The sequence below is a fragment of the Pipistrellus hanaki genome (genome assembly GCF_964339955.1).
Source record: "Pipistrellus hanaki genome assembly, chromosome: 16".
Taxonomy (NCBI): Eukaryota; Metazoa; Chordata; class Mammalia; order Chiroptera; family Vespertilionidae; genus Pipistrellus; species Pipistrellus hanaki.
In genome coordinates this window covers 26,415,381-26,430,318 of record NC_140518.1, presented here as the reverse complement: position 1 = coordinate 26,430,318, position 14,938 = coordinate 26,415,381, and the positions used below count along the sequence as shown (strand labels likewise).

At 41.3% G+C, this 14,938-nt stretch overlaps 1 protein-coding gene across 2 annotated transcripts in view; it reads right to left on the bottom strand.

The window, feature by feature from the left end:
* The window catches only part of CA10 (carbonic anhydrase 10), a 362,748-nt gene that overhangs the window by 290,395 nt on the left and 57,415 nt on the right, over positions 1–14,938 (bottom strand). For both annotated transcript variants that reach the window (XM_084863086.1, XM_084863087.1), the window contains exon 2: positions 2,573–2,647. In XM_084863086.1, coding sequence (XP_084719212.1) covers positions 2,573–2,647 — 75 coding nt within the window. The remainder of the gene's footprint in view (positions 1–2,572; positions 2,648–14,938) is intronic.

The following is a 14,938-nucleotide window of genomic DNA, read 5'->3' as shown; positions in this document are numbered from 1 at the left end:
TTTCAACAGATGAAGACTTCGGGCTAAGAGTGGGTAGGCAACAGGCTGACAGTTACACCAGCAGGAAGCCCTGGAACCTGTACTCAACTCCATGTATGATCCCAGAGTCCATGCTCAGACCTCTATACCTTCTGCACCCCAGACAGGGGGCTTTATATGTAATATCTCATTTAAAACTGAAAATGAGGAAAAGTTCGATCTTAAATCAACATATAAAGGGGAAAATATAATTTATTTCCTGTAATTAAAAATAATTTGAAATAAACTCAAAATATGGCCTTAAACACACGTAAAGAGTATGTCAACAGAGGGGAAAATCATCAAAAAAAGGTGGGGCAGAAAAGCAGAAGCCTGCAGTGCTTAGCCAGTGTTGTCCATGAGCATTTTAGTCACTATAGATAACATTATAATATGCCTAGTTTAGTTAAGCAAGACTTACTATAACCTGGAGGAATGCTGTTAGCTGCTCCAATTCCATAATACCAAAACAAGAAGGTAATTATACATGTAATTTCCAGGATATCTTGCCCTGGCCAGGTGGCTCAGTTGGTTAGAGTGTTGTCCCATATACCAAAGGGCAGTGGGTTCGATTCCCAGTAAGGGCACGTAACAGGTTGAGGGTTCGATCCCCTGTCGGGGAACATATTGGAGGCAACTGATGGATATTTCATTCTCACATTGATGATTCTCTCTCTTTTTCTCCCCTCCTCTCTCTCTAAAATCAAAAGAAGGCTATTCTCTGGTGAGGATTTAAAAATGTAATTTCCAGGATATCTTGAATATAAACAGCACATTCTCCAGGAAACAAACAAACAAATAAACATTCCATCCATTGGACAGGGACATTCCCAGTTGTAGTATAAAATATCATGTATCTATACGTGCCATGTGAACATAACTTGTGTTAATTAAGTAGTTATAAGATTATTAGAAACCTGATCATTTCCGGGTGAATTAATCAAGTCCAGTTCCTATCCCACTGAGCCAAGGAATAAACATACCATAATGAATTTATGAAGTTAATAATGTCAGTTGATGAGGCTGTTTGGCAGTCAGTTGGCGTTTTCCTGAGCCCCCCCTCTCCCTCACCATGCCTGCTTTCCTCCTATTGGAAAGCTCCAAGACCACGCACTACTCACACAACACAAGTAAGAAAAGGGACACAAGAGAAGCTTGGTAACTTGCTTAGCTCTGCACAGCTATGTGGGGCGCGGCTACAGTGTTTGGACAGGTTCAAGCCTTGGATTAATGAGAGGGCACAGTCCTCTCGTGTCCACTGGAAGTCCCAGTGTGGAGGGCAGAGCCCTCCCAGCACAGTTAGAGCCAACAGCTGTAGTTGTCAGCTTGAACCTATGGTCCGAACACGTGGCCCCACGTGCCTGGGTGATGTGGGCTTGATAGAGTTCAGGTGCATGTAATTGAGTAGATTTGAAACCCATGAGAATGTTGTAAACATCTTGACCACACCCTTACTTTGCCTCGTGGCATCTGCCATAAAATAAAGACATGGCTTGTGGGGTGCAGCACTGTCTCTCCATGAGGCGGCAGCATCCCACCGAAACCCAGCTTTCATTCTTGTCTGTCTTTTCTAAGCCTTTCAGCCTCCCCTACTCAGGTTCACCCTGGGCTGTGCCAGCGTGGCACACAGCTAATGTAGTGAACTCTATGGGAGAAGATGACATCACATTGACCATGTGGATGAGCCAGGTGACCTGGAGCACTGTTCTTTCCACTTGCCACCAATTACAAAGACCCCCACTGACACTAGAGGTCATCTGTTCTCAGTGCCTGAGTGAGGACCTCACATTGGCTCCTCTTGAAAGCTTTGTGTTTTACCCTCTCCTATATAAGCAGTTAAAATTCTTTGAAATACCTCACCTGCCTTCCCTCCCTTCCATTCTTCTCTTGAACTTTCTTGCTCTTCCCCATACTTCTCTCACCACCAAAGTCTTCATTAACACAGCAGAAGGATGGGGACCACAGCTAGGATAAGGGGAGAGGGGAAAGGTAGGGACCCTCCGCCTTGCTTTTAAACTAAAGTCACAGTATGTTTCTGCCTCTAACCTGTCTCCAGTTCCCTCCCTCCCCCCCATGCTGACAGCATCTTCTTTGCCTGTTATTTTTAGCTGGGGCTTGGCTAATCTGCTAAGTGCTGACCATGGATGCTCCTGGAGTGACACCGATGACAGCATGCGTCCCAGCAGGCCACATGGCCATGGCCATCCTTTCCAGACTCCCTGCTTCACTGATGTTAAGAAATGGCTCTCTCGCACTTCACCAAATTCCAGCAGACAGAGTTTCAACCCCCAGTCCTCCATCACCCTCTCCCTGACAGAGCCACTTGCAGGTGGAAGGACCTTGGGATGTAGACTCAGATGGAAAAAATGTGGTCTTGGTTAAATAGCCACTCGCTCAATACACTTTCTCTTGATGGAGTATTCATTCTAACACATAAGTCAGAGTATACTGCCTTTTGCAATACAGCGCATGCCATGTAGCAAACATAAAACTCTGGAAATAATAACATATTTCATTCAAATTCTTTTCTTATAAATGAGAATAAATATTTTACCTGGAACAAAGCTTCCCTGGACCACCTCCTTGTACGCCCACCAGCCTTCATGGATTTTTGGTGAATTCTGTTGAGCTAAAGGAAAAACAAGGAAGAGAAACTAAGATAATAGCAGAGAAGTGCTATGTCCTGGCTGTCAAAGCAAGAAGCATGAATAAACATAAAATAATACTTTTCTCCCCAAAAGTCCTACTAACAAATTCAATAGCAACCCTTCCCCTCCTTCTATTCAATTAGATCATTAGCCTGTAAATATGTTGTCATGGAGTATTATAAAAAGCACCCAGGATATTTCTATTTAATAGAAATAGACTATAATTATATATTTAAGCCTATTTGAATTCCCCCGACATTTGTCTCTACCTCCGACTTGGCTCTTTGCTTCTTCTGTTCCCTGCACACACACACACACACACACACACACACACACACAACACACCCTCTGCTGGAACTGAGAGGAGGCTGATCCCATCCACAAGCCAGGCAAAAATCCTACAAAATCCTACAGATGCACAGAACTCTTAGGGATGGAGAGGTAGGGAGTTTTCTGAGAGAGCCAAACTAGAAGTGGGAAGGGTGCAATCAGCCAGCTCTCCTCAGTTCCCAGAAGAATGAAGATAAGAAGGTTAATAATCATGTGAGGGATTTTGACTTCTTAGGGAGGAAGAGGAGCAATCCCAATACAATGGGACATCCCACAGGGATCTGTGAGTTCATAGTGACATGGCCTCAGAATAATCTGACACTCATGACAGTTGATGGGCGAATTGGGGCTATGCTATTTCATATGGGGGTACATCCCAAAGTATGGTGACACAAACACTTGTGCTGAACCCTTCACCAATTCAATCACATTCACATTTCAGCTTAGTCCCAATGGAGGAAAATAATATAATTTCAGACCATAATTATAATTTGTTTAGTATATAGTATACATTAAAACTCTGCTTGGATGTCCGTTCTTTAAATCTTGTTCTGTTTTCAGTCTCCTTGTTCCGACTACTCATTCAGGGTCAGAGAAAAACAATACAAAACAATGGGTCTGAAAGCAATGCTTTGTGTAGAGGGAGGATCTGCTGAGTTGCTTTAGCTCCCATAGGAGCTGCAATTGCTTAGCCCCGTGTCTTCCCTTGTACAGAGGAGATGCTTTTCCTGCCTATGACAATAAGACCCCCGAGGCATGCAGCTCTGTCATGAAGGTGGGTTTATGACATAGGACAATTAAAAGAGAAGCCCACTTTTCCTGGAGCTGGTAGTTGGTGTAGGAGATTTTAGAAACAAATAGAAGAGAAACAAATATTCTATTTAAGGCTCTGGAAAGACATCACATTTCAAGGTGCATCAAAGTAGAGTGAATTTTCCAGTACTCTGACTTCCTACATGGCATGAATGGTGGCCAGATGTTCCCATAGCTCTTGAGGAAGATCCTGCAGGCGGCTGGAAAGTTGGAAGCCAGTGCATCTGTTCTGGGGCAGAAGACAAATAGAGAAGTGACTTCAAGCAAAGGCTGGAGGGATTCTGTCCAGCCAGGGATCCAAGAGGAAGAGTCCACAGAGACTCCAGGTATTAGTAGCACCAGGGAAAGATGAGGAGATGTGAAAGCTGTTAAGCATGACCAAACCAAGATATCAGATCAAGAAAATATACTTGCAAAGTTCACCAAGTAGGTGGATAAAGGACAAAGGACATTTTTCTACAGTTCAGAATGATTTTGATTTACCACTGAACTTGCCACTGCATATAATTCACCCTTCTATTCCTTCCCAACTCATTGGAAGGTCCTCCTAGGAGCTAGAGGGGAATCTCAAAGGCTAAGAAATCTATGAGATAAGGTGTCACCTAATGATTCAAACATAGTGGCCCTGTTTTGAAACAAGCACCTTGTAACACACACCTTGATGATAATTAAATTCACAGACAGTACATCCTACTGGGGGCAGGGGGAAGAACTGATATTTCAGCATAGCTCTGCTGGACATGGAGCATGTCCCAGGCCTGGAAAAGACACACATGTCTGAAAGCTCAAAAGCACGGAACTGTGGATATCACCAAATGGCTTTACACTAGAGATTAATCGGGATGAATTTTCTTATAAAAAAGGAACTTCTGAATTTCGTAAAAAATCACCAAATTTTATCCCATCAGGATCTTTGCCTGTCATTTGAACAACTGAAACCATAAACATAGACTTCTCTTTAATTTTCAGAGCCAGCTGTTGTAGAAGCTACACTCTTTTGCATATATTTCATCATTCCAAGGAAAGATCTATATAGCATTCAAAAAGTGTTTTACATTTTTTAAAACCAAGTAGTTTTAGTTAAGATTTTTAATTGATTTTTTTAAAGACAGAGGAAAGGAGAGAGAGAGAGAGAGAGTGAAACATTGATGAGCTTATGCCTACCCCCCCCTCCCTTACCAAGGAATTGAGCGTACAATCCAGGCATGTGCCCTACCTGGGAATCAAACCATCAACCCTTTGGTGCACTGGATGATGCCCAACCAAGACACATCAGCCAGGGCTATCAAGTAGTTTCACAAAAATCTTTGTTTATAGTATTTACACATATTAATTTTGAAAAATTAACATAGTGCATTAGTTATAAAATATAAAGGAGAAATAAAGGAACTATAACCAATGATGTGTGTCTCAATATGTAAATGTTTTAGCATGAGTCACTAGAAGAGAAATTGGCACACTATCATCGGCTGGCCAAAGATGTCCCAGTAATTTTTTTTGATCTGTCCAGGCACTAAGAATGGTTTTACAACTTTAAATAGTTGAGAAAAAATTCAAAGAATAATAATTTTTGTGACATGTAAAAATCATAACTAAATGCAAATTCTGGTGTCTAAAAATCAAATTTTATTGATCCGCAGACAATGCCCATTTATTTATATAATGTCTGTGGCTGCTTTTCTACTACAACAAAGTTGAATGGTTGCAACAGAGACCATTTGGCAACAAAATCTAAAATATTTCCTACATGGCTCTTTACTGAAAAGTTTGACTGCTAACTTACACACATAATCTCATATATATATATATATATATATATATATATATATATATAGTAATGCTTTGACTATTATCTAAAGAGATAAATCATAATAAAATATGTATTTCAATTTGCAAATACTTGGGTGTGATGCACTAGGAGATAAAATGAAGCAGCTGGATGTACGGTTGAAACAGGTGCGAATAGTGAGGTTGTATTGTACTGGAGGTTCCAGAACCCACAAGCAGCACTCTCTCAGTGGTGTGTGTGATTTTCCAAAATAGTGAACCAACTCTTGGCAAAGTTTGGGACATGATGAAATACCAGCCTCCCTTGATTTACATGGCTGAAGAACTGGTATATCAGAGCTGTGTAAGAGATGCTTTATGTTCAGATGCAAAATGAAGTATAACTGTAGGCTCAGATAGAGAACATAGCTTTCACTCACTTGAATGTCAGCGGGGATACGGGACAATTTATCATTGCTTGGAACTGTCAACTGTACTGCAATTCTCTGTGCATCCCAGGTTGGAGCTACTGAGATCCTCTTTAATTGAAAATTTTCAAGTTGCCTCAGCCATTTCCAAATATTCCAGTGGCAGCCCTCTTGATACTCATTGACCTACAGGGGCTATATATAGCACTATCTCTCCATGTTAAATGAGATAGAGTGAAACGTGTTAAACACTAATCAGAAGATAAAGTTTTAACTAAATGGATAAGATACATCTTTCCCTATGTATCTGAATTGTAATGCCGCGTGAACCCCATTAGATATATTCATATTCTCTCTCTCTCTCTCTTTCTCTCTCTCTCTCTCTCTCTTTCTCTCTCGTGTGTGTTTGCGCGTGCGTGTGCGCGCACGTGTGCATGTGCTTACACACACGGACAGACTGACAGGCACACACACACACCCCTGTAAGGAAGACCTATCCGCCTGCGAAGCGTCCACTTAAGAGACATCATTTCAAAGGAAGAAAATGGTCATTGGATCATTAAGAGGATGACAAGTAACCGAAGTTTTACCAAAAACCTCTGTCCCATTCAAAAAATTGCAGAATACTTTACTCTGTTCATCTCCAATCATCGCCTCTTCAGCTCCCATTAAGTGGGCTGATGTAAGGCATTAGCAGCGGCTGGACAGTCAGACCATCCGAATCAGGTGTGTTAGGATGATCGAACTGCAGAGTTTTCCTCAGCCTCCTTCAACATGTATTGTGAAGGACCCAACTCCATCTCCCCAAATCAGTCAGCCTGAGTGGGACCCAATGTCTATCAATTACAAAATATGCTCCCTGCAGCCTTGAGTTTGAGAAAATAAAGGCATTTTATGTAACATGTTTTCCAAGGCCCAGTCTGGCTTCACATTCTTCAACCAGTGGAGAGGCAGAACATCACACAGAACAGGTACCTCCTTTCAGGTTCTGTGCCATGCTGGGAGCAGTTTATTTGAGACAGAGCACCAAAGAAGTGCTGGATTCCCACTTTCATTCCTGGTCAGACCCTCACTAGTCATCTTGTTTACATCTGATTTGCAGCGAATGGGGAGCTGCTTGAGAGTTCTCCAAGCTAACAGGTGAACAGGAAAACAGCCTTAGCTTCCGCTGGGCTCCCTGCTTCTCTTTGCTTATGGATCAGGATTTCTCCATTTCACATGCAGCCAGCCCCTGGGGAAACTCAGGTGTCTAATCAAAGACATTATGCTGCCAATAAAAGTTGTCATCACTGCCAGATGAGGCGATACACACAGCAAGGGCAGTAAAGAAAAGCCATTTCCATTTTATTCTTCTCATTGGAGCAATTTGGGAACTTGTGAGCTTTGAAAGGAAACTCAGAATATCCAGATTTTGAAAGGGATACAGAGTTGGTTGCTCCAATCTCTTCCTGTGCAGATGAGGAAACTGAGGCACAGAGAAGAGAAGCCACTTAAAAAGTATGGGGTATTAGGAGTCAGCAAACGTCTACTGTACTAGTAAATGTCCAGATAGTTAATGTTGTAGGCTTCGAAACCTATCCTATCCCTGCCCTACCTACTCAACTCTGCAAATACAGCACAAAAGTAGCCATATGCGATAATAAATGGATGAGTGTGGCTGTATGCCAATAAAATTTATTTATAAACACAGACTGAGGACTGGATTTGGCCTGTGAGCCACAATTTTCTAACTTTTGTCTTAGAGCGAGGGGATTTTGTTATCTAATTATGCTTCTTATTCAAATACGTAGATGTAAGCTACTTTAGAGAAAATAAAAAGAATGGAACTGAGTTTCCAATGACATGTAAATCGTATCTGAACAATAAACACTGTAGAAAGTATGTGTAATATGAAATCTTTTCCAGATTTCTTGAAATTATTCACTAGAGTCTGCCTAAAATTCAATAGGCCCTCCTCACCCCCATTTCCATTGGGCTAAACCAGTGATCGGCAAACTCATTAGTCAACAGAGTCAAATATCAACAGTACAATGATTAAAATTTCTTTTGAGGGCCAAATTTTTTTAAACTTAAGCTTCTTCTAATGCCATGTCTTCAAAATAGACTTGTCCAGGCTGTGGTATTTTGTGGAAGAGCCACACTCAAGGGGCCAAAGAACCTCATGTGGCTCAAGAGCCGCAGTTTGCCGACCACTGGGTTAAACCACCAAAGTTGGAGGGACCTCCTGCAAACATTGCCCACAATCTCACGCTGGGCTTTTCAAACTAACCATTAGGGACATGACCTATTTCTGGAAGCCCTTTTATTCCTCCCACAAGTCCATAAAGCATATTTCTGGATGACTCTTGGGAATCTCACTTGCTTCCACGGATAAAGTAATTATATTTTCACCTGCTTTGAGATAAACATTTACAACTCTCCTCTATTTACCAGTGTGTGTTTGTGTGTATATTTCTATCCCTATCACGCATGAGCTTCAAGACAGAGTTAACTAACTTAACTTAGGTATGAAGAAAACACAACTGTGAAACATCTGCATGTGGACATTACAGTTATCTCTTGACCTGGGGGAAAAAACAACAACAACACAACACAACACTCAAGAGCAACAACTGAGCGCACCCTGGTGTGGGAGGGAAGAAAATGGTGCAAGACATAACAGAGGAGCCAGTAAAGGAGGGACAGTAAAGGAGGGAGATTGCTTAATAAAAGCCCACCCTCCGTCAAAACGCACCGAACTGTAAGCATACACACTGCAAAACGAGCTTCTAGCCTGGGTCTGTACAATTACACCCGTGCCAGGTGGTTGACCAGAAGGAAAGATGGAGCCAAATACAGCAGGTTACGTGGGAGATCTGTTCCTATGGAGTGACGTAACATGACGTAACTTGATTTTTGCCATAAGTCAGCACCCATCTACATAAGCACCTATGTCACTCACGTGGAGCACAAACAGCAGTAATGAAGTGAGACAGTTAAAAACAAATTAGAAGAAACATAACAATTCCTGACCTTTACTTGTGGTAAATAAATAATAAAAAACATAAAGAACATATGTATAAGGTGACCAGACGTCCTGCTTTTGGTGGGACAGTCCAGATTTTTAACAATTTGTCCTGCGTCCCACGGCATTTTAAAAAAGTCCCGATTTTTGGAAAGAATGATATGTACATATGTTAAGATAACGGAACTTTTTTTTTTTTTTTTAATATATAACTAAATGGGAGGTGGCGGCATAACCACAAAATGACATTCATCCAATCCGACGTGAGCTGAGGACTGCCTGAATCTGGGAGAGGCAGTCAGAGCACATGTGGTTACTCAGTTATAACGTGACAGTAGGAGCCATGAGCAGATGCTTCCCTATGGAACTGCATTTCTCACTGAAGAGGTAATTCCTTTCCCCCCTGGAATTCCCTCTTTATCTACTTTTCATGACTAGTCTTACTCATTCTCAAAGCCATATCAATTACCACTCTTTACAAGAAACTTCTGATCACTCCAGCCCCACTGTAATCCCTGGCCTCTGTGAATTTCAGAACGTTAGTGTCTGTTCCTCATGTACGACCTACATTCATTCATCCAGCATTTATTGAGCACCTATGATTGTCAGGCACTATTCTGTACATTAAGAATACAAAATTCCCATTTCTTCCAAGAACTTAGATTCTCCTAGAGACAGAAAAAGTAAATAGATGGATTAAGCTATAAGGAGAATATTAGACAGAGAACATTAATTTAACAGATGAGGTTATAGAGCGACTGGAAGGACACAGTAGATGGTGTGACAGTGGTGACCTTTGAGATTATGACACTAGATCTGAGATTTAAATGACAGAAAAGATCTGGCCTCATAAAGGTCAACAGTGATAGTATTTCACATGAGCTCAAAGATGTTAGGAAGGCAGAAAGAAGTGTGGTTTTTTCAAGGACAATAAAAGTGGCCACAGGAGATGCATGGGTAGAAGGGTTCCAGATGAGGCTTGATGCTGCTGGTAGTGGTCCAGGAGAGAGATGGTGGTGACTTCCACTGGGATAATAATGGTGAAAATAAAAGTGGCTGGACCCTACATATTTTTTTAGAGGAAGAGTAAATAGGCACAGTGATGGGTCTGGTGAGGGAAGTTAAGACCATGGGTGAAGGATTACTCCACCTTTTTTGGCCTGAGTGACCATGTGGACAGTCACTGAGGTGACAAGGGAGACGGGGGAAGAGTAACTTTGGAGCATGAAGGTCTGTTTCCAATGGCTCATGAACTTTATGGGTGGTGGCAAGTAGGCAGTTGGATCTAAAATGAGTTCTGAGAAAAGGTCAAGATGAGACACATGTTTATGATTCTTGGCATATAACTGCTATTTAAAACCATGAGCTTAAAAGAGGTTATCAAGAATCATGCGAGCCAAGACTGGTTTGGCTCAGTGGATAGAGTGTCAGCCTGCGGACTGAAAGGTCCCAGGTTTGATTCCGGTCAAGGGCATGTGACTTGGTTGCGGGCACATCCCCAGTGGGAGGTGTGCAGGAGGCAGCTGATCGATGATTCTCTCTCATCGATGTTTCTGACTCTCTATCCCTCTCTGTAAAAAAATCAATAAAAATATATTTTTTTAAAAAAAAGAATCATGCAAAAATGTGTAGAGAGTCCAATAGAGACTTCGAATAGAGCTCAGGGATGTGAACTTTATGCAGATTTTCTATTTTGAACCTAATGTCCTATTTCTGTTTCAAGATTTCATCTATTGTAGAATCCCACATCGCAGTTTGATGTTGTATCTCTCTAGTCTTCTCATGGTTGCAACAATTTCTTCATATACTTCTCATCTGTATTTTCCCATAGCCTGTCTCCTGAACTAAATTAAAACTATCTCAAGGTAGATGTGGTGTCTTGTCTGCTATGAGGCAGTACATGTAATAGGTGCACGAGGCACAGTATTTAATACATGTTTCGTAAATCTGGGAAGGGGAGAAAGCATAAGCTCCATTTAGAAATGCTATTTACTAGTTTTATAAGAACACTCACCTTTAGACGCATCTCTACTTTTCTCCTGAAGTAAGTTTAGTGATAGCCCTTAGATATTAAGAATCATGTAACTTACATAATAACAGCAGGACACAAAAGCAGGAGATAAAAAGATTATCTCTAATTTAAGTAATTGTAAGAGTGTAGCTACAATTTTGTTTTCTGCTTCTTTTATCAAACATTACTTTCTGGGTTGTTTTCCCCATTTTTATTTTTAATGTGTATATAACAGCCCTTTCAGTAAACATGCCACAATTTCCCAATTATGCCCTTCCTATTGGGCGTCTGGTTGTTTGAATACAGAAATTTAGTTTTTGTAGCCTAGAATTTCTTTTGTTCCACCTCCTTTAGAATCTTTTTGTAGAGCAGCATAACAAAATAAGTATGCAAGAAGGACAAGGCATAACTGTATTTAAGTTACTTTGTAAAAAAAATTAGATCAAGTCTGGCCAGTGTGGCTCAGTGGTTGAGCATCAACCTATGGACTATGAGGTCACAGTTCCATTCCCTGTCAGGACATATTACTGAGTGGCAGGCTAGATCCCAGTGGAAGTGGGGGGAGAGGACATGCAGGAGGCATTTGATCAATGATTCTCTTTCATCTCTTTCATCATTGATGTTTCTTTCTCCTATTCTCCCTTCCTCTCTGAAATCAATAAAATTTTTTTTTTAAGGTTAGATCAATTTGCATTGCCATTTTAATGTGATTATTTTTTAAAAGGAAAATATTGGGGTAACCTTAAGATAAATAAATAATGACAGAATGCTAATTCATTAAAAATTCATTTTGACTTCTGAGAAACAGGCAACTAAACAAGAAGCATTGTAACTCTGTCCAATAAATGATTCTCTTGTCACAAATTCATGAGAGGAACATTTCATCAAAGTCAGGACACATTTTGTATTTCATGTTTTTTATTATTATTTATCATCTTGGAATCAGGTATAGATGTATTGTGCATGAGTATTATAGATCAATTCTGTAATAAAGTCTATTCACGTTTTAAAATAGATGAATGAAACTTCAAACTCCCCAAATTCAAGTCCATGCCCAGGTTTGCTCAGACTCTCATAAGTCATAGTGATAAGGAGAATGTGTGTGTGTGTGTGTGTGTGTGTGTTGTATTCAGAATACTAAAAGGGTATTGATATATCAATTTTACATTATAGCTGATAAACTATTTCTAATTCCTAAAATCAATGTATTAGTCAATTGTGGGATTAATCTCAGTTCATACAAAAACATCAATCTCAACAAGTAGCTATGAATGAGAGTAAAAATCTCCTCTTTTGAAAGCTTGAATTCAGCAAGGCTAAGTCAAATGATTAAAAAACAAACAAACAAACAAACAAAAAACACCATTTGCCCACCTTCCACAACTGAAATATCATTGCTGACATGTACACATAAGGAACTGTTTGACATTGAAATTGGATCTCAAAAGAACTGGTGGCCCAGAAAGAAACTCACTATGAACTGACTCATGTGTCTTTCAGCATAACGATTATTGCTTGTCTTGTTTTTGATTCTTATAAGTATATTTCCAGTAGGACATTCACTCATCTAGGGGAAATGGTGAACAACATAGACTGATGAGCAAGAACAGACCCAGAGATAAGGAGCCATGGGTCAGACTGTTGGACCTCAAAGGGAGGGTGGGGATAAAAGGGAGAGATCAACCAAAGGACTTATGTGCACACATATGAACCTAACCAGTGGTCAAGGACAATAAGGGAGTAGGGGCCTGACTCGGGGGGGGGGGGGTGGAATGGGGGGTTGAGGACAAACATATGATACCTTAATCAATAAAGAAATTTAAAAAAAGAAAAAAGAAAAAAAGAAACAAGTAGAATTGTATCTTTTTCGAGGAGAGTGAAATAATGGAAAGTATATATCAACCTGGAGTTTAATTCCAAATGTACTACTAAATTTTGTGTCACCCTGGGCAAATTATTTCAACTTTTAAATACTCAGTTAAAATAAAAAAACAATAAGACAAACTTCACTGTCCTTATCTGAGAATTGGGATTAACTCTCTTAAAGGACTGTCATTAAGGACTAAATGTGCTAATGTATATACTATTTTGTGCTTAATAAATCCATTACTTTTATTATTGATTGCTAGTGGAATTGATATTGGGAAAATAGAGGGTGCAAGAAGAGGCAGAAAGAGAGTATGGAAAAAAAATAGAAAATTGCCCAGAAAAAGAAACCAAAAGCTATGGCGAAATTTTACATGGAAAAAAAAAATCATGCCCTCACTGGTATTGCTCAGCGGATAGAGCATCAGCCTATGGACTGAAGGGTTCTGGATTTGGTTCCAGTCAAGGGCACATGCCTGGGTTGCGGGCTCGGATCCCCAGTAGGTGGCATGCAGGAGGCAGCCAATCAACAATTCTTTCTCATCATTGATGTTTCTCTCTCCCCCTCTCCTTCCCTCTCTGATATCAATAAAATATTTATATTTTTAAAAATCACAGCCTGAAGCAGTGTTAACCTGCATACTCCCTCCCATAAATTCTGAGCCAACTCAAGGAAGGAAAAAGCTGGCCCTGACTGAAAAGGGAGAGTGCTGGAGCCCCTGAGAACACTCATGATATTTGCAAGTCAAAGTATATAGTCACCAAGGAATCTGTGGAAATAGAACAGAAGACCAGGAGCCAAGAAACAAATGATTCCCACAACTCAGAGAGGAAACCTCTGCTATTTGTTAGGACAAAGGCCAAACAAATCCCAAGGCCCAGTGGGGCTGCAGAAAGAGCTACAAAATGACCCACTGGAATCAATTAGCTATGGCGGGCCACAGGCAAGATGCTAGCCTTAGGCAAAGGCCATGTGGCTTAATTAATCAAGTAGTTAATTTTAAGCCTCACCCAAGGATAGGGTTTTTTAATTGATTTTCAGGGAGAAAGGACTAGGGGTGGGGTTGTTGAGGGAGAGGGAGAGGGAGAGGGAGAGGGAGGGGGAGAGGGAGGGGGAGGGGGAGAGGGAGAGGGAGGGGAAAGGGGAGGGGGAGGGGGAGGGGGAGGGGGAGGGGGAGGGGGAGGGGGAGGGGAAGGGGGAAGGGGAGGGGGAGGGGGAGGGGGAGGGGGAGGGGGAGGGGAGGGGGAGGGGGAGGGGGAGGGGGAGGGAGAGGGAGAGGGAGAGGGAGAGGGGGAGGGAGAGGGAGAGGGAGAGGGAGAGGGAGAGGGAGAGGGAGAGGGAGAGGGAGAGGGAGAGGGAGAGGGAGAGGGAGAGGGAGAGGGAGAGGGAGAGGGAGAGGGAGAGGGAGAGGGAGAGGGAGAGGGAGAGGGAGAGGGAGAGACTCCTGTAAGAGCCCCAATCAGGGATCAACCCATAACCTGGCTATCAGCCCTGAGCTGACTGGAAATTACTCCCACAACCTTTCGGTGTATGGGATGACTAACCCAGCCCCGCTGCCGATTTACCACCCAGGGCAATTTATTTTTTCATATATTATGAATTTAGCATCTTTTTTTGGTCCTTCTTTCAGATTATGGTGAACTCAATATTTGTTGATCATGCACTACATGGCAGCGGCTGTCCCATAGTTTACAAACTCCACAGCCAGTGCATGATGAGCATAGCTGGGCTGTCCAGACAAGCCAAATTAGAGCCCTATTATTTAAATAACAAAGATGAAAGTAAAGTTTGGAACTTGAATTATTGGGAGAGTTGAAACTGGTGTTGATCATTTGTTCTATCTCACTCTACCAATGAGAATGACTCATAAATTTATATTTCCTACCTGCATTTTTCATTCAGAACCCATTTAAATTCTCCAGAGCCCTCTCAATAGGGTTTCACTATTTTCGAGGACTTGGTGATCACAAAAATTGTCTTTTGTCCCTGTGGCAATGATAGTGTTAATAATCTCCCAAAATCCATTTTCTTATTTTTCTTTTTAAATATTTT